Source organism: Nelumbo lutea, chromosome 3 (genome assembly GCF_056320005.1).
Source record: "Nelumbo lutea isolate HS-2025 chromosome 3, American lotus-T2T, whole genome shotgun sequence".
NCBI classification, from domain to species: Eukaryota; Viridiplantae; Streptophyta; class Magnoliopsida; order Proteales; family Nelumbonaceae; genus Nelumbo; species Nelumbo lutea.
The window spans coordinates 40,600,658-40,618,869 of record NC_142686.1 but is presented as its reverse complement, the minus strand read 5'-3'; the positions used below and the strand labels follow the sequence as shown (position 1 = coordinate 40,618,869).

General features: G+C 46.8%; 1 protein-coding gene across 8 annotated transcripts in view; it reads right to left on the bottom strand.

Moving 5' to 3' along the window:
- Window positions 1-11,676: 11,676 nt before the first annotated feature.
- Window positions 11,677-18,212, bottom strand: part of LOC148864434 (CLP protease regulatory subunit CLPX1, mitochondrial-like) — a 63,503-nt gene continuing 56,967 nt past the window's right edge. For 3 of the 8 annotated variants that reach the window (XM_088974727.1, XM_088974721.1, XM_088974726.1), the window contains 3 exons: window positions 17,811-17,915; window positions 17,224-17,286; window positions 16,792-16,895 (listed from right to left, as the gene is read on the bottom strand). In XM_088974727.1, coding sequence (XP_088830853.1) covers window positions 17,882-17,915 — 34 coding nt within the window. In that variant the 3' untranslated portion in view covers window positions 16,792-16,895; window positions 17,224-17,286; window positions 17,811-17,881. Of the gene's footprint in view, window positions 11,869-12,548; window positions 12,698-14,767; window positions 16,602-16,791; window positions 16,915-17,223; window positions 17,287-17,810; window positions 17,921-18,212 lie in introns of those variants that run through there. The other 5 variants (XM_088974722.1, XM_088974723.1, XM_088974720.1 and 2 more) reach the window with 4 other exon arrangements.

Sequence of the window (18,212 nt, the reverse complement as noted above, 5' to 3'; positions counted from 1 at the left end):
CAAGTGATGCGAAGTGCTGAGCGATGCGGTCTTGAGCTCGGAGGTATCTGTAGGGCAGGTCAGTTCGGCAAAGTGTATCCCGAGATGTTACAAGGTGGGTCAGTTCGGCGAAGTGTATCCCGAGCTGTTACAAGGTGGGTCAGTTCGGCGAAGTGTATCCCGAATTGTTACAAGGTTGGTTTGGCAAGTATAACCCGAGCTGTTACAAGGTTAGTTTGGCAAGTATAACCCGAGCTATTACAAGGTGGGTCAGTTCGGGCCCCCAGTAGGGAGTTCAGTCCGCTCGTGTCCCCTTGTTCCCGCCTAGGCTTGGCCCCTTTTGCCGAGCTGTTGTTTCTGCCATGTGTCACGTAATAGAGAGGTCTGGCCAAATCTTCCTTCATCAATTGTCCCCCACTCCTTGCGCCGGGGGTCTTGCCATGGTGCGGGGAGTTTTCGCGAGGTAGCAGGTGGATTTGTCCCGTCCTTCGAACCTTCACTGCACGAGATGCTTTTTCTAGGGTTCTTTCGGTTTTCGAGAAGGCTGGAAACGTGCTAACTCAAGAACGCTGGTGGTTGTGACAGCGCGCGTTTTAGATTTCAAACCAATTCGCGCCGCAGGGACGTGACAGCGGGTCGTTTCAAAAAGGCGCGCCACTGTTGTACGTGCGCGGGCGACTGTCAGGGAGACGTGTGGCGCGTCAGTTTTGGAAAAGACGCGTGTCGAAGCGACGTCGGTTTCAAAAAGACATGCGCTGACGTTTCGCTTTTTTCAGAAAGACATGCACCAATCACGTCTCGACCTTAAGGGTTGTGCGGTCGGTAAGAACGTGGGCCGTCGGATCGTCTTCGGCCTGCGCGGCCGATTCTTGGTTACTGTAGCTATAAATAGTGGGGAACCCCGGTTGGTTTGTCACTTCTGCGGTTTGTCTACTGAGTTCGCGTCCAACCTTTCAGCTCGCGTCCAAGTCTTTTCCAGCTCGCGTCAAGGCTGGTTATACAGTCTTCACGGTTTTTTGGCTTGTTCTTCAAACTTTCCGGTGAGTACTTTCCTGAATTCATCTTTTCCCCAATGTCTAGCTTTGATAGCTCAGACGATTCTTCGAGTAGGGCCGACGTAGGCTCCACCAACCGAGTCGTGTCCCCAGACTGCCTCAGTGATCCTGAGGTGGAGCTTGAGGACTATGAACCAATAGGTCGAGTTGCTTCGGGCAGTTTGGCGTCTACCTCCCGCCGAGGTCGGATGCTAGACAGGTTTGGTCCTTCGACCATGACGCCTGAGGGGCTTCAATCCATACTTCTGTCTTAAAATCTTCCTGGGGGGTACACATATTTTATTCCTTCGGGTAGCTTTCCTTGGGAACACGGTCCTGACGAGATCGTGATTTTTCGTGAGCAGCTCGCTGCAGGGTTGCGACTTCCTTTCCATCCCCTTCTCGTCGAAGTCATAAACCACTTCGGTGTCACCATTGGCTAGCTTCATCCGAACTCTATTCGGAACCTGGTGGGGACAGTTTCCATTTTTTGCGAGCAGAACTTCCCCTTAGACTTAGAGATATTCTCCTCTATCTTGATGCTCAAGAGACATGCGGGTTCTCTTCCTGGGGGGAGACGGGCGTATTACCTTTCTCCTCGCCAGGGTTTTAAGCTTCTGAACGATCTTCCTAATAAGGTACCGGCTTGGAAGCGGGACTACTTCGGCGTGCGAAGTGCACAAGGATGGCCCTTTCAGACCGGGTGGGGTTAGGCCGCTCTTGACTTGGGCGTAACTCTCGATAAAGAGACGGTGAAAGGTCTCCGGCAATGGGCACAACAAGGCTTAAAGTGCCACCACTACTTAACGGAGGCCAAGCTTATTGCAGCCGGCCTGAGTTCGGGTAGGTTTCTAGCTATGCGGTTTCTTGCTTGCTTTGTTATTCCATTTTTTCTGATGAACTCGTTTCTGCAGGTGTGATGGACGCGGAGAGAACTCGTGGGGGGCGTTTGTTTCAAGGTATGAAGAGGAGGAAGCGGGTCGCCAAGTGAACTCGTACCGAGCTGCCCCTGGATGAGGAGCCCCAAGTTCCAGACCATACGCCGGAGGATCTGCCCAGGGAGCCCGAAGTGACTCCACTGGTGCACGAAACTGCCGGGGCGCCTTACGCTGAGACCACTCATACGGGCGCTCCTGCGTACTCAAGTGCTCCTGCTCACTCCGGGTCTGCTCATACGCGGGCTGGGCCCTCAGGCTCGGGAGCTCAAGGGGAGTTTAGGAGCGTATTGACGCCGAACTATGCTCTTCAGAAGAGTAGGGACGCTACTTTCCCTGAGGAGGTCGCGGCGTGGACCGATCTTCCCTTGAATCAGGTCACTTGCCGCGCCGTAACACATGCCATGGTGGTAAGTTAGATTCTGTCTTCCTTATTTATTCTGTTGCTTCTGCTGTCATTTGCTCACTTGTTTCTTTTGGTAGGTGAATTCTTCAATTCATGCCTTGGCGGCCCAAGTGGAGAGGAGCTCGTGACAGGCGCGAGCTGCTGATGCTGCCGCTCATGCTGCTGAAGAAGCTTTCCGGGCTGCTGAAGCGGTTGCTTACGCTGCTGAAGAGGCTGCTCGCGTCGCGATGGCCAGGCAGGCGAGGTCTCAGCATGACGCCGAGGCCATGGGGGTAGTTGTCATGCATATGGCGGACTTGAAGTTGGATTTGCAGCATCAAGTCGAATATCTTCAGGAGGACATCAGGGAGAGAACACAGATTTTTTCCCAAGGCATTGAAGACGCCATGAAGAAGGCAGTTGAAGACTACATTGCCTCTCCGCGTTTTGACGATCTGATGGTGGACTCTTACAGGAGGGGGTTCAAGTTGAGCCGATGGATGATCCGGAATACGTACCCCGACCTCGATGTAAGTGCCATAACCACTTCGCGTATAACTCAGGAGATGGCCAATGCTGCCGATGGCGAGCCGGACTCTGAAGGAGAGGCAGGGCCTTCGGGTGTTGTTGAAGTGCCTTCCGATGGCGAAGAAGTGGCTCCGGGCATGTAATTTTTTTTTTTTTTGCCAATGTACTGTTTCTTGCAATGGAGTGTCTTTTTCCCCTTGCTCATCTTCCCCGAACTATTTCTTTGCCGGGTTATTAAATTTCTGCGGTCTTTTATGCCGTGAACTGATTTTTTGCCGAACTGAAGTTCCTCTTGGCTTGCCTTGTGGCACATAAGGCCTGATTTCGTCCACTTCGCTTGGTGGTTTATAAGTAGTATCGGCTCAAGTTCACGATGTTCCACGTTCGAGGTACTCGTTTGCCTTCCAAAGTTTCGAGTTCATATGTGCCCCCGAGCGCTCTTTTTACTTTATAGAGCCCTTCCCAATTAGGTCCAAGCTTGCCCATGCCGGGTTCGGGCACCATAATCTTACGAAGGACCAGGTCGTCGACTCGGAAGCTTCATTGCGTAACTCTGCTATTGTAGTAGCGAGCTACCTGTTGCTGGCATGCCGCTGTTCGGATGTGCGCGAGGTCCCTTACCTTGTCCAGTAGGTCGAGATTGGTACGTAGCTCGTCTCCGTTCGTTCGATCATCGTATGTTTCTAATCGCAACGTTGGTATTTCGATTTCGGCCGGGATCACTGCTTCAGTGCCATAGGTGAGGTTGAAGGGGGTTTCTCCTGTGGCTGCTTTTTCGGTAGTTCGGTGAGCCCATAAGACACTTGGTAGCTCTTCGGCCCACAATCCCTTAGCTCGATCCTAACGTGCTTTCAGTCCGCGCAAGATGGCTCTATTCATTACTTCCGTCTGACCGCTTGCCTGCGGGTGCGCGATTGACGTGAAATTTTGCCGAATCCTCATGTTCTGGCACCACTCTTGGAACTTGATATCCTCGAACTGTTTGCCGTTGTCGGAGATTAGTACCCGAGGTAACCCGAACCGACATACTATGTTCTTCCAGAAGAAGTTCTGTATGTTTTGAGCCGTAACAGTTGCTAGAGGTTCGGCTTCTATCCACTTCGTAAAGTAATCTACTGCCACAACTAAGAATTTTCTTCCGCCTGTTGCTGGTGGAAATGGCCCTAGGAGGTCGATGCCCCATTGTGCAAAGGGCCACGGGCTGGCGAGGTATTTGAGGTCGGAGGCGGGTTGATGGTGGATGTTAGCGTGCTTCTGACACTTGTCGCATTTTCTGACAAGCTCGACAGCTTCTGCCTTCATCGTTGGCCAGCAGTATCCTTGTCGAAGTGCCTTTTGGGTGAGTGCTCTGCCCCCCAAATGTCCGCCGCACAGGCCTTCATGAGTGTCGCGGAGTACGAACTCGGCTTCGGTAGGTCGCAGGCAACGCAAATATGAGAGCATGTACGACCGTCGATATAACCGTTCGTCTATTATGACGTATTTGGCCGCCTGGCACTGTACCCTCTTGGCCGTATTGCGTTCTGCAGGGTGGGTTCCGTCTATCAGGAAGCTCGCGAGTGGATCGATCCAGCTCGGCTCTGCTTCTAAGACGGGAGCGACCTCCTCTGTCCCCCTGAGAATACTAGGCCGAGGTAAGTCCTCTATGTACACAGTTCTCATATTGTTGTGACTCGTACTGGCTAACCGGGACAGGGCTTCGGCCTCAGTGTTTTCTGACCTCGGGATTTGCCTGATGATGTGTGACCGGAAGTTGAGTAGGGCTTCTTTTACTTTGGCCAAATATGCGATCATGGAGAGATCGCGTGCTTCGTATTCGCCGGTAACTTGGTTTACCACGAGCTGAGAATCGCTGCAGATGACCAAGTGTTTTGCCTTTACCTTTCGCGCTAGGTCCAGCCCGACGATCAGTGCTTCGTACTCTGCCTCGTTGTTGGATGCCGTGAACTCAAAGCGTAGTGTGTATTCTAATTTTGTGCCGCCCAGGCCGCACAAGACTATTCCAGCTCCGCTGCCGTGCCGGTTCGAGGAACCGTCCACGTGAAGGATCCAGGGCTCCTCATCCCAGTTCGCGCTTCGCCTGACCAGGAGAGATGCCACACTGGTTGCTATTTCATGGGGTTCGGACTCTATGGGCTCAGGAGCTCCGGGTTCGCCCGAACTGGGGACCTCGGGCTCGACATGTGGGGCTTCGTGGCTGAAAGTGCACTCGGCGATAAAATCTGCCAAAGCTTGGGCCTTGATAGTGGTTCTCGGTTTGTACTGGAGGTCGTACTCGCTGAGTTCGATGGCCCATTTCGTCAGTCAACCGGAGACCTCGGGTTTGAGTAAAACTTGTCTAAGAGGCTTGTCAGTTAGGATGATGACGGTGTGAGCCTGGAAGTATGGGCGGAGTTTCCGAGCTGCTATTACTAGGGCGTATGCTAGTTTTTCTATCTCCGGGTACCTTGCCTCTGCTCCCTGCAAAATTTTACTAACATAATAGATGGGTCGCTGGACCCGGTCTGTTTCTTTTATCAGTACCGAACTGACCGCCTCGTCGTTCGCCGAGAGGTACAGTTCTAAGGCCTCGCCCACCTCGGGCCGGGCTAAGGTTGGCACACTAGCGAGGTAACCTTTTAGTTCGTCGAACGCGAACTGGCAGTCCTGGGTCCACTCGAACCCTTTGCCTTTGACTGCCTTGAAGAAGGGTAAGCAGCGGTCTGCTAACTTAGTCAAGAAGCGGCTTAGAGCGGCTATGCGGCCGTTTAGCCTGTGAACCTCTTTTACTTTCCGAGGTGGTTTCATATCTAGAATGGCTTTTATTTTGTCCGGGTTGGCCTCAATACCGCGCCGATTGACAATGTAGCCTAGGAACTTGCCCGAGGTGACACCGAAGACACACTTGTTGGGGTTCAACTTCATGCTAAACTGACGCAGGATTTGGAAAATAGAATCTAAGTCTTGTATTAATTCTTGTGAAAACTGAGTCTTGACGACCATGCTGTCTACATAGCATTCTATCTTCGTACAAATCAGGGGCCAAAATAGCCTATTTACAAGTCTTTGGAAAGTCGCCCCGGCATTTTTTAGTCCGAAGGGCATGACTTTGTAGCAATACAGGCCGAACTCGGTCATGGAGCTGGTTTTTTCCTCATTGGATGGGTCCATCCTAACTTGGTTGTAGCCCGAGTAGGCGTCCAGGAAGCTTAGCAACTCGTTTCCCGAGGTCGCGTCCACTAGGCGGTCAATTCTGGGGAGGGGGAAGCAATCTTTCGGGCAAGCTCGGTTCAGGTCGGTATAGTCAACGCACATGCGCCACTTGCTGCTTGCCTTTTTTACCAACACCGGGTTGGCCACCCAGCTCGGGTAATGGACTTCCCTTATGAAGTTTGCTGCGAGGAGCTTCTCGACCTCCTCGTCGACCGCTCTCCAGCGTTCTGGGGCCAAGTTGTGTTTCTTCTGTCTAACGGGTCTGACTACAAGGTCAGTATTAAGTTTGTGAGTTATCAGTCCGGGGTTAATGCCGGGCATGTCGGCCACGGACCAGGCTAAAATATCTAAATTTTGAAGTAAAAAACTCACCAGTTCGGTTCGTAGGGGATCCTCGATGGAAGCTCCGACTTGAAGTGTGCGAGCTGGGTTCGTAGCCGAAGTCGGGATTGCGACAGTTTCCTCCGTGGGCGAAGCTCGTTCCTCGCCTTGCTCCGCAGGCCGCTCCAGTTCGAGGTCGCCGGCCGCCTTGGTTTTTCCCTTCAGGGCGGCAACATAACACTTGTGGGACTCGAGCTGGTCGCCCCGCGCTACCCCTACACCGAAGTCCGTAGGGAACTTCACGGCCAAATAGTAGGTGGAGATCGCCACCCGTAGGATATGCGTGATCGGCCGCCCTATTATGGCATTGTATGGGGAGGGGATCGCGACTACCAGGAAATCATGGTTGAGTCTGACCACACAAGGCCATGTGTTGACTTCCACAGGGACAGTTACTTTTCCGAGGGGCCTGACTTCCTCTCCGCTGAAACCCACCAGGGGAGTGCTCGCGGGCTTCAGCTCGCTCCTCTGTAACTGCAGCTGGTCAAATGCTGATTTGAAGAGGATGTCCACTGAGCTGCCCGAATCTACGAGTACGCACCTGACCTCGAAGTCGCAGATCCTTAGTTTAATGGCAAGCGCGTCATCATGGGGGTAGTGGACTCCTCGCGCGTCGTCCTCCGTGAAAAAGATTGGTTCTTCGGTCTTTGGTCTCTTTGGGGGGTTCCGTTCTTCGAGGGCCGCTTCACGAACTGAAGTCCAGGCTGCTGCCGAGGTACACCCCGCTACCACCGAACCTCCCACTATTACATGGATGGTTCCCCGAACTGGCCTCTCTTCCGGAGGCTGCTTCTGCAACGGTTCGACAGGTCTGCTGCTAGACTCGGGGGCATCCTTTTCGTGCTCCCCTTGCCGACCTGTTTTATTGTTATTGTTGTGCTGTACAAAGTTTCTCAAGTATCCGCGACGGATGAGCCCCTCTATCTTGTCCCGGAGGTTATTACACTGTTCGGTGCTATGACCATGGTCTCTATGGAAACTGCAATACAAATTCTTATTTATCTCGTTCGGATTTCCCTTTAGGCGAGGTGGCCACTTAACGTACGGAGTGTCTTTGATCGTCATTAAGATCTCTGCCCGCCTCGTGTTTAACGGCGTGTAGTCCGTCCGAACTGCTAGGGGGGCCCGGAATGACTGGTTCGACTTCGGCTCCCGGGTCAGGTTTTTTCTATTCACCGGGTTGGGGAGCTCGCCTTCTCCCTTCCTTTTCTCGTTCCCGCCTTCGGTTCGTTGGTTGATTTCTTCCTCTGTCCTCATGAACTTATCCGCGAGTTTGAGGAATTCGACCACGGTTGCGGGCTAGTTGGCCACCATGTGCCATTTGAATTCTTTGTGCGTCACCCCTCTTTTGGCCGCCGCGAGCTGCACTGCGGGGTCCAACCGCGGTATCTGCAAGCATGCTTCGTTGAACCGCTTGATGTAGCCCCGAATAGATTCTCCTTCTCTTTGGACTACTCCGAAGATGCTTTCCTCCGTTCTGGGGCACCGTTGGCTGGTGACAAAGTGTGTGGTGAAGACTTGCACGAACTGGGCCCAACACTTTATCGACCCGGGGGCCAGGTTCCTGTACCAAGTGCGGGCTACCCCTTGAGGGTGGTGGTAAAGGCCACGCACATGCACGATTCGCTGGCCCTGGCAAGGTGCATTTGCGACTGAAAGGCGTCAACGTGGTCGTTGGGGTCGAAGGACCCATCGTACTTGTCCAGAGGTGGGAGCTTGAAGTCTCTGGGTAAGGGGACCGCCAGGAGTTCCGATGCGAGGGGGGAAGGAACGGAGAGAGCCGGGGCAGCCCCTACCTCGTCCGAGCTCATGTCTTTGCCTCTGAATTCCGACAAGGCACGGGTGGTGGTTCGGCGACTTCGCCGTTGAGCGGGCCTTGTACTGGCGCTGCTGGCCTCCGTGTTGCCGAGCTCGATGGGCCCGGAATGCTGGTAGTCTGCCGCCAGGGCGCTGAATCGGTTTTCGGTGAGCGGGAGCTCGGGCTCGGAGCGCCGGGGTGCCGACCTCGCGAGCGAGGTTCCCGACTCGCCCGCGGGTTGCAAGGCGGGGATGACACTTTTCTCTCTTCGGCCTGGGGACGAGGCCTGGCTGTTAGGGTGGTTCTGGGGCTAGGAGGCCTTCGCTTGGTGGGGGCGTCCATCCTGCGGGGAGGCAAGGTGGAAGTAGTGGTTGGTAAAGTGGCAGTTGGGGGAATTGCTGTTGATAGTGATACTGGGAGATGTTGTGCAGCACTTGGTGCTGGTGATGTTGATGTTACTGGAACTGTTGCATTTGGGCTTGCATTGCCCGCATGCACTGCATCAGGTCCTCCAACCGGTTTTGGCTAGCTGCCAGGGGGACGACAGTTGGTTCAGTGAAGGTTGTCTCAATGGGGATGCTTGTGGTAGGAGGGTTTACGGGTGCCACTGCTTGTGGCGCGTTCAAGATGGGGATCCCATCCGCCGAAAGGGGGATGGTGAACTGTCCAACACACACTACGGGGACCTGAAGTTGCTCCCCGGTGGCGTTTGTCTCCGTGCCACGTCCGGTGTTGCTGGAGGAGGCCATGAGTGTTGGGTTTTTTGAAGAAAAGGGGTTATCGAAGTTTGGAGGGAGGCTTTTTGAAGCGTTTCCCATAGACGGCACCAATTGATGGAGCGCGATCCGGCCGGTCTTAGCTATCCGCTGCCTTGCTTCCGAACGGGGTAGCAGGGAACCTGAAACGAAGGAGATGGAGAAGCTCCGGGGGGAACCCGGTGTAGAGGCTCCGAAGCTCAAGTTAGAATCCTTCAAAAGCAAGGTAATACCAGATAGCGCAAAGTTTGCATACCTCCGTTGTCGGGGGGCAAGGGGCTCTTATAGTCACTTCGTGCACTCGTCCCGCGGCCCTTGTCAGGTCAAGTATGATTACCCTTGTGCTTGTCAATTCGGCCGTCGTCCTTTCTGTTGAGACAGAACCGTCACTGCCTAACCGTCATTTAACCGGAGATGGCGGTGTCAGTGGCGGTGGTAGGTGGCCGTTTAGGGTGCTACCGCCAAACGTCAGATCTCAGTCAGGTGCAGCGCCCTTGGGCACGAACTTCCTTAGTGTTAGGCGTGGTACGACTTGTTTGGTTTTGGTGCCAAGTGATGCGAAGTGCTGAGCGAGGCGGTCTTGAGCTCGGAGGTATCTGTAAGGCAAGTCAGTTCGGCGAAGTGTATCCCGAGCTATTACAAGGTGGGTCAGTTCGGCGAAGTGTATCCCGAGCTGTTACAAGGTGGTTCAGTTCGGCGAAGTGTATCCCGAGCTGTTACAAGGTGGGTTAGTTCGGCGAAGTGTGTCCCGAGCTATTACAAGGTTGGCTTGGCAAGTATAACCCGAGCTGTTACAAGGTTAGTTTGACAAGTATAACCCGAGTTGTTACAAGGTGGGTTAGTTCGGGCCCCCGGTAGGGAGTTCAGTCCGCTCGTGTCTCCTTGTTCCCGCCTAGGCTTGGCCCCTTTTGCTGAGCTGTTATTTCTGCCACGTATCACGTAATAGAAAGGTCGGGCCAAATCTTCCTTCATCAGAAACCATCCAAAATAAACCAAAAAGCTATACGGGCTACAAGTCTACTAGCTGTTAACATCTAGTATAATTTTCATTCAAAATAAAGGAACAAAATGAAAAAGCAACAAAGGAATGCGAAGGAGAAAGCAAGAGAACGCATGTTTGTAACCTCTTTGAAGATGATAGTTATTATGCTGTAAAAAATGGTTCTGGACCATTTATCCTCGACGTACAGGAACGTAGGAGAGAGAAGGAAAGAAGAGAGGAAGAGAAGGAGAAAGAGCAGGAGAGATCAGTAGACCCTTTTTTTTTTTTCCTTTATGTACATGTTTAAGGGTAATTCTAGGATAAAAAAATTATATAAAAAGTTGACATGGACTCATCATGAGAGGAATCTGTCCCAACTTTTAAAAAATTGTGTTTATACGTATTTTTCGATTCTGCAATGGCTGGGCAGGAATTCAGAAATCTGAATTAGACCTAGTCATAGTTTTTCCTATCAATTTTATGTATTAGATGTTAAATTTAATAATATTTTAAATCTTATGTAAAATGATAATTGATAGGTTATGTTTTTTTACCTATCTTAATTAAATAATTAAAAATTTTGTTATTTATTTATATTATTTTATTTATTTATTGTTTATATATAACAAAAAATAATAGGAAATTAGATTGAACTCAACCCACCCTTACCCTTGAATGTAAAGAAAGTAGGATTGGTGAGGGTTTGACATTTTCATGTGCAAGGAGGGTTTAGATTCTCAAAATCCAACCCACTACGGGTTTTAGGGCGAATACGAGTTGGGAGGAAGGTAGGGTCTAGAATTTACAAAAGCCTCTTCAAGCCCACCCCATTTCCATCTCTATACACAATGTTTTCAAAACCAGACCAGATCGGAAAAACCAAGAACCGGTCACTTGATTGGTTCTATTTTACCCAAAACCATTGATTTGGTCAGCGAACTGCTGACCTAGGCTGTCAAACTGTCAAACCGTTCGACCTGGGAATAATTTTTGGCCATTTTTCTGGGTTTTAAATTTTTTTTTCAATGGGCTGTTCGTTCGGACCCGACAATTGTTCAATTTGGGAACCGGACCCCAAAATGGTTCTCTATCCTGACTGATTTTAAAAACCTTGCCTATATGTATCTAATATATGTGTTAATTTATATTTTTAATTTTTATTTATAAAAAAATAAAAATTGGAATTTGAAATAAAAAAGGTTTTTCTAAATAAAAAGTGGGACAAAACACCTAAATCTCAAAAAAGTTACCCAAAATCAACATTAAGATTACCCCAATTGAACAAACGAGCACAAAGTTACGAATTCTGATATATAGGTAATGTGTAACCCGACTCAGTGGTTGGGTTGAAAGGAGCACTGGTTTAACCACCTTGGTCGGATGATTTTTGACTAAATCAATTGAAAAAAAATGAATTTTAAAAGAATCAGACCCAAAATTATAACAGTTTGACTCTCGATGTCAATGGCAGGTTGAAAACACCAGTCGAATCAACTACTACAAATGCTTCTGTAGTCTGTACAAACTCTAACACTCATTCGCAGTTGCAGGGGATGTCTGCATTCTGCCCCTTACGCCCTAAGGCTCAGTTTGGAAGGAGTACAAATACAAATATGTAGAGTGTATTTGTATTTGTACTCTTTCCAAACTAGCCTTAGAAAACTTTGTTAATAAGCTTGTAATTTCGTTACGCAAAGTCGCAAATGCGGTACAAGACTTGATATACAACCAGCCAATAAGAAGTCGTACAAGTTTTTGACTAAATATACGCTAATCGATTTACAGGGTTAAAATTACAAATGGACTCACATGGCTACAAAGCTACATGTTGGCAACAATAGAAGAAAGGTCTCCCTCTGGTTCCACATCCACCTCCTTATAAGACCCTTCCAAGTTTGTCTGAAACACAAAAAACCATCGTCATAGTCACAATAATTTTCACGTATAACATTGAGATTAAACAAGCAAATTACTTCTTGAAGCAGTTTAATAGAATCTCTGTCCGGTGATCTCAAATGCTTCTATATCTATTAATGTCAAGGAAAACTTAAACCTGGCTGAATCACCTTCTCTCTTATGCTTTTCGGTCACCAAGGTTTTTAGTGGCCAAATACAGTAAAGGGTAAAAAAATGAGAATGGGGACCATTATTTTAGCTGGCCTCTAGCTTCCGATCCATCAAATGTGCATTGGGATCTGTTTTTATTGGCATGGGTTTAGATGCTAGGGACTGGCCAAAAACAACGGCCCAGCATCAATCAGTATATAATGCATGGGAAATCCCAAGTTCTCCACCAAAATGTTACTAGATTTAGAAGAATGAGATCTAACTAGTCTATTTTACTCACACAAGGAAAGAATGCAACTTTTGTTCAGCGATTTCCGTTTTAAATTATGAGGTACGGGTACCAGAAATTCCTATGCATATAACCATCATGATATTTCTCAGATTGACATCATTGGTCAATTCAGTCTCTTCACAGTCCGAGAAGATCGGCTGGCCTCTCTTTTGCTGGTTAAAGTTTAAAGTTCAAAGTTTGTAGAATGTAAATAGAAAAACAACCAACAATTAACATATACCTGTCGATCACTTGATTTATGCTGTGAAAGGTAATGATCCAATGCACCATAACCATAAAGAATTTTAGCACTGCAATGATGTCCTGCAGCTACAATGACTTCCTCATCGACCACAACAGCATCTATTTTATCATTTCCTGTTCTTGTGTCTGGAATATATAAATAACCCAACAAGTAAATTTAATTACCTTCTTATTAAATTATTGGATGAGACCTTAAACTGAAATATAGACAGATGCAGGCAGAAGGGAAATCATCAAAAAACAAAAACCTGCAATTCAACCAAAGGGGGGAAATGTACTTCACACAGATAGATTCTCTCTCCCCCAAAATGTAAGGCCAGCTCATTCAAAAACCATTTGACTCTCTTCAAGTTCTTCGATAATGGATATCCAATTCATTAGAAAGAAACCTGTATCTACCCAAATCCTCACAAATCCTGCTTCACCGGCATTCTTCACAAATGCCCAACAGATGGTGGTGTTAATACTATAATAAAAAAATACTATTAAGGGGCAAACTGGAGCACAAGGGCTCCTTGCCATTGTGAAAAATCTCCGGGAAAAAGAACATAAAGGGGTAATAAATCCAAGAATAATGCAGTCCTACACAGGATGATTGATGGAAACAGAAGAAACTTGATAATTTGCATGATGTAGTTGGAAAATCTAAGTTCGTTCCGGATGGATTTAACTTGGACAGATGTAAACACTACAGGCATAGTGATGCAGCTTAACAAAATAGAGGTTAGTAATCCATCAGAAAACGAGTGTGGCAGAAATGAGAATGCTAAGATGGATGAGTGGAAAAACTAGAAAGGATAGGATATATGTTTGGTTCCATGACAGTTCCTTGAGGGGCGTTTATCTGATAAACGCTGCTTTAAACGTTTTTCGCTTTTATTGTTTGGTTGGACATTTTATGGGCGTTTCAAGAAACACACCATAAAGTTACTTTCCACATCAGCATTAATAAACGTTTCTTGAGCTTTGGCTGTTTGGTGGGGCATTTCAAGAAACGACCACATGAATGATTCAGTGTGGCATATTTTCTTGATACTTGAGTGCCATTGAATCAATCTAATGGTCCAAATTACTGATGCTTGCCTATAATAACAGAATTTGAGAATGGAGAGTCAATTGGCAAGCTAAACACCTGTGACATCCTACAGAAGAAATCCTTGGGAAAAAGATATATTTGCCCCCATGCTTGTTTCATGTGCTTTGAGAATTGAGAGTTAATTGATCACTTATTAATCAACTGCATCTTTGCCAGAACTCTGGTAATTTTTTTCTGGATGCAATTCTAGGTGGAAACTACAGCTGGACTCCTCCAAACTGTCACTGATTTTGTTACCCAGTGGACCAATCCAAAGATGGGGAAATGAGGAAAACTCTTTTGGAAAGCAATAATTCATGCGGTCATGTGGAGGATCTGGGAAGAAAGGAATAGAAGAATCTTTGGTGACAGTTTCTCCTCCTTGGATAGTGTTTGTGAGAAGATCTTATCAAATTTTTTTTTCTTGGATGCTAGTCCACCAGCTCTTCCAAGGGGTGAACAGAGAGGAGCTACAAAGAAACTGGCTGCAAATCCTGTTTTCTTCCCTTTCCTCAAGAAGGGACTGTGATTACTTGCTGCAGTTTGATGGCAGATTTAGAAGGTCGCTGCAGCCTCCATCAGCTGCTGGGATAGGAGGTACTGTGAGAAACATTACAGGAGATATATTGTGGGCCTTTAGTGGCCCAATCCAAGCTGAAATCCGATCTCTTCTAGAAGGTTTAAAGATTGCTAAGAACAATCATTTCAGTCCTTAAGCAGTAGATGGAGACTCAAGAGTGACTATCAAGTGGGCTAAAGATTCAGATGGGATCCTTGGAAGCTAGCTCACCTCCTTGCAGAAATTCACGAGCTGTCTTCTTTGCTGAACTGCTCCTTTAGATGGATTCCCCGGGAGATCAATAGAACTGCAGATGCCTAAGCAAAGCAAGGGTTGGGAAGGGATTTTTTGTATAGTGCTAACTGCGAACTCTTTACCATCTTTAGTTTGATGCAGGTTTTTCTTTTTGTGCTTTTTGGCCTGTTTGTACACCTCTTATGTACATCCCTTCCCCCATTTTTTGAATACAAGTTATCTTCTTTTCGAAAAAAAAAAATCTGAATTTGAGATCCAACGGTAGATCTTCTATGAAAATCAAATATAACGGTCAGAATCACTCGTATGGGTTCTGAAAGTGTAAAATTGATATCCAACGCTATGCAAATTACTTACAACTGAACATTGATCTTGGGTGGGAGCAAATTTTTTTATGATCTCTTTGAATTTACAATAAAGTTAAAATTGAATCAGAAATTCTGGATGATGCTTTAGCTAAGGCGGTGGTGGCGGCGACAACAATCCAACATCAATGTCGATAGCGGTGGTGGTGGTGGTAGAGGAGGATTCCTCGTCTCTAAAGTTTGTTTGGGTGTGATAGAAGCAAGACCGAACGTTTTGTTGGCGTTGGGGGAAAGAGCCACAAATGGGGTTTGAGCAAAACAGGGTTTTGCTTGATGGAGCTAAAGAAGATGAGCTGTTGGTGCCCATCAGAGTAGTGCCTTCCGAGGTAAAACGGAGCAAAGGAAATGAGAGCAAAAGCTGAGACCTTTGTTAAAAAAGGAATTTATCAGGAATTCCGGGATGTTAAAGCCTTTCATGGATTCATGAACCATTCTTCCAAAGAAGAAGAAGAAGAATTAGAGAGTGCTTGTTCAGAAGAAAGTTCTGAATAGTTTTCTGATCTGGTTATTTGTTCCAGAGACCATAGGGTACTTTTTGCAAAATTGTGCAAGCTCTGTGCGGTGGACTGTGGATGAAACGGGAAATTCCAGTAGTGACAACGATAAAGGGGATCTTAAAAGACTTTACGGTCGATGGCGGTCTTACTGGCATCAACAACTACAAGAATAGGAGATGACAGCGGCACAAGTTTTCCTCATACGACAATGGCGCAAGTCTTCCTCATACGAGAGGTTAGGATTTCTGAGCTAGAGATAGGTTTTTTTTCCTGAGTTTTCATGGTCTTTGACGCATCGGATCTTCACCTCGGGCCATCACATCAGTGTCCACGTTGATGCCACATCAGATCCATGTTTCAGGAAATGCCAGGCCATTGGGAGAAGTGAGAATTTGTCACTTCCCCCAATGGCTCCGGTCACAAAAATCAAAGCATTTCCGTTTTTCAGCGTTTTTTCAATGAACTGTTGAACCAAACAGTGGTTCAAGCCTCAATAAATGCCCACGCCTAGCTGGTGCAAACGTGCCAGTGCTTTTCCAAGAAACACCCATGGAACCAAACATGCTCAGGATTAGCAGGAATGAAGCCATCCATAAAAACCTAAGAATAGCTCCAATAATAATAAAATGAGAGAGTAACCAAAGATGGTTTCGTCACATGCATAGAAGACCAACAACTCCAGTTAGAAGTGATTTGTTACAAGTGGAAGGGGCTAGAAGAGATAGGGGTAGACCAAAAAGGACATGTCAAGAAGTAGTACGAAATGATTTAAACACTGATAATTTAATAGTGGATATGGTTTTAAATAGAACGAATTGGCGAAACAGGATTCATGTATCCGATCCCATATAGTTGGGATAAGGCATGGATGATGATGATGATGAATACACAATTAAATGCATCTTATTTGTGACCAAGGTGTTTATCTATTGATAATCATACCCCTTCAATGATTGGGAGAAAGAATAGCAAAGAGCAAGCAGGAAGTTTATACCAGATAGGTCTACTTTGCCCTAGAAATCTACCACTACATGCATATTACACCATTTAGACAATAAGAGGTTAAGAATCCACACTCAAGGGATCCCATTTATGGGCAAAAGCTTGATTCGAGTGGTGATCCTAACCCTTTAGACAATGCAAAAATGCACGAAGTGCATTCTCACACAAACTCTGCCATTCGTTTACTGCTGTGCATTTAATGGACCATCCTTACTGTGTAGCAAGGAAAGGATCTCATATTTTCCATCTTGTTTTGATTGACTACATAAAACTGTACCTGCAGGAGTTATCACCTATTGTTAGTATTTAGGAATATATTGTCAATTACTAAGTTGCTATTAAGCCCAAGCTTGAAGGATGATATGCATGTACCAATAACATTCCAAGTAGATGTTGGGAAATCAGATATGACTTGTCATTGTATTTCACACCAACTTTTTAGATCAAGCAGAGAAGGGATGTTATACCTCATACATTGCATCCATCAAAATGTTCTCCAATATGGATCGTAGGCCTCGAGCCCCAGTCTCTTTAAGCATTGCTTTTCTAGCTATTAGTCTCAAAGCCTTTTCTGTGAAATGAAGCTTGACCTGAGTTAAAAAAAATGTCAAATTAATATGGCTGGGGTATTTGTAGAGCTCAGATGGGCTCCCCACAGAACATGCCCCACATTTACATCCCTCCGTGCATTGGGAACATCTCCCATAATTGTCATGGGGACATGTTCCCAATGCACAGAGAGGATGTGCTGTGGGCACACTGCACTCTGTGGGGAGCCCATCCAATCTCGTATTTGTAGATCCAGCAAAGCTACGACATGTACATCCAAATAAATATCTGATGCAGACCCTTGGTCATAGTCGAAGAAGAAGGAAAGTGCTGTGAAAAGGAAAACTTACACCGTCCATTTGAAACAACTTTCTGTATTGCTTTGCCAGGGCATTCTTTGGCTCTGCGAGGACCTAAATAACAAAATACCCATATATTGTCAGATAGAAGCTGACAGAGAGAATATATGAAATAGACATTGACTCAGGAACCAAAGAGTCAAAAATGGATTTTTTTTGGTCTTTATGTCAACTCAACTCAAGTATTGCCCCAACTATATGGGCTTGGTTTTCTGGATTTTATGTATTTCTGTATTTTTAGGCAGTAAGGTTCTTTTGGTCATTTATTTTCCTCAATATGAAATTACAAAGGTCAGAAAACCTATAAATACTGGACAAGTATGCCAGGGACATAAACGAATGGATGCATATGTATACAAAACGATTGTTGCTTTGGCAATTGCAGTTCACCACTTAGCTATTCTTATTATTTCCTTTCTTTTGTCTAAAGTATTTTGAATGAAAGTCACTGCTCCTGCTCCTAAACCAGCACGTCCCCTTCATCCCCCCCAAAAGAAAAAACAAAAAAAAGGTAGAAAACAACAAGCCAACTGTATAAATGATTTGGACCCAGATACATAGATGAGCTTAAAAAATACCTCAATAAGTTGATCTTCAGTTAGAGCTGATAGACTAACGAGGATTTGGAACCTCCCAATAAATTCTGGTATCAAACCATATGCAATAAGATCACCACCCTCTGCCTGCACTGCATAGACATAGAAGATAGAAGTTCATTTTAGAAGCATATCTATTTCAAGTGTTAGGCTACACTTTTAGAAAAGCTAGGAGGCTGCAAGATGGTCTTTCTATTTGAGGTTAACTAACATTTTCCAACAACGAAGAGGTCATGAAAGCATTTGTAAGACCACCAGTCTTCATTAGGGGTGGATTCGAGCAGAGCCAAGCCAAATAGTACCAAGCTCGAGCTCGGCTCGAGACTATTCTACAAGGCTCGAGCTCGAGCTCGGTTCAAGCCAGAACCTTGAGCTCGAGCTTGA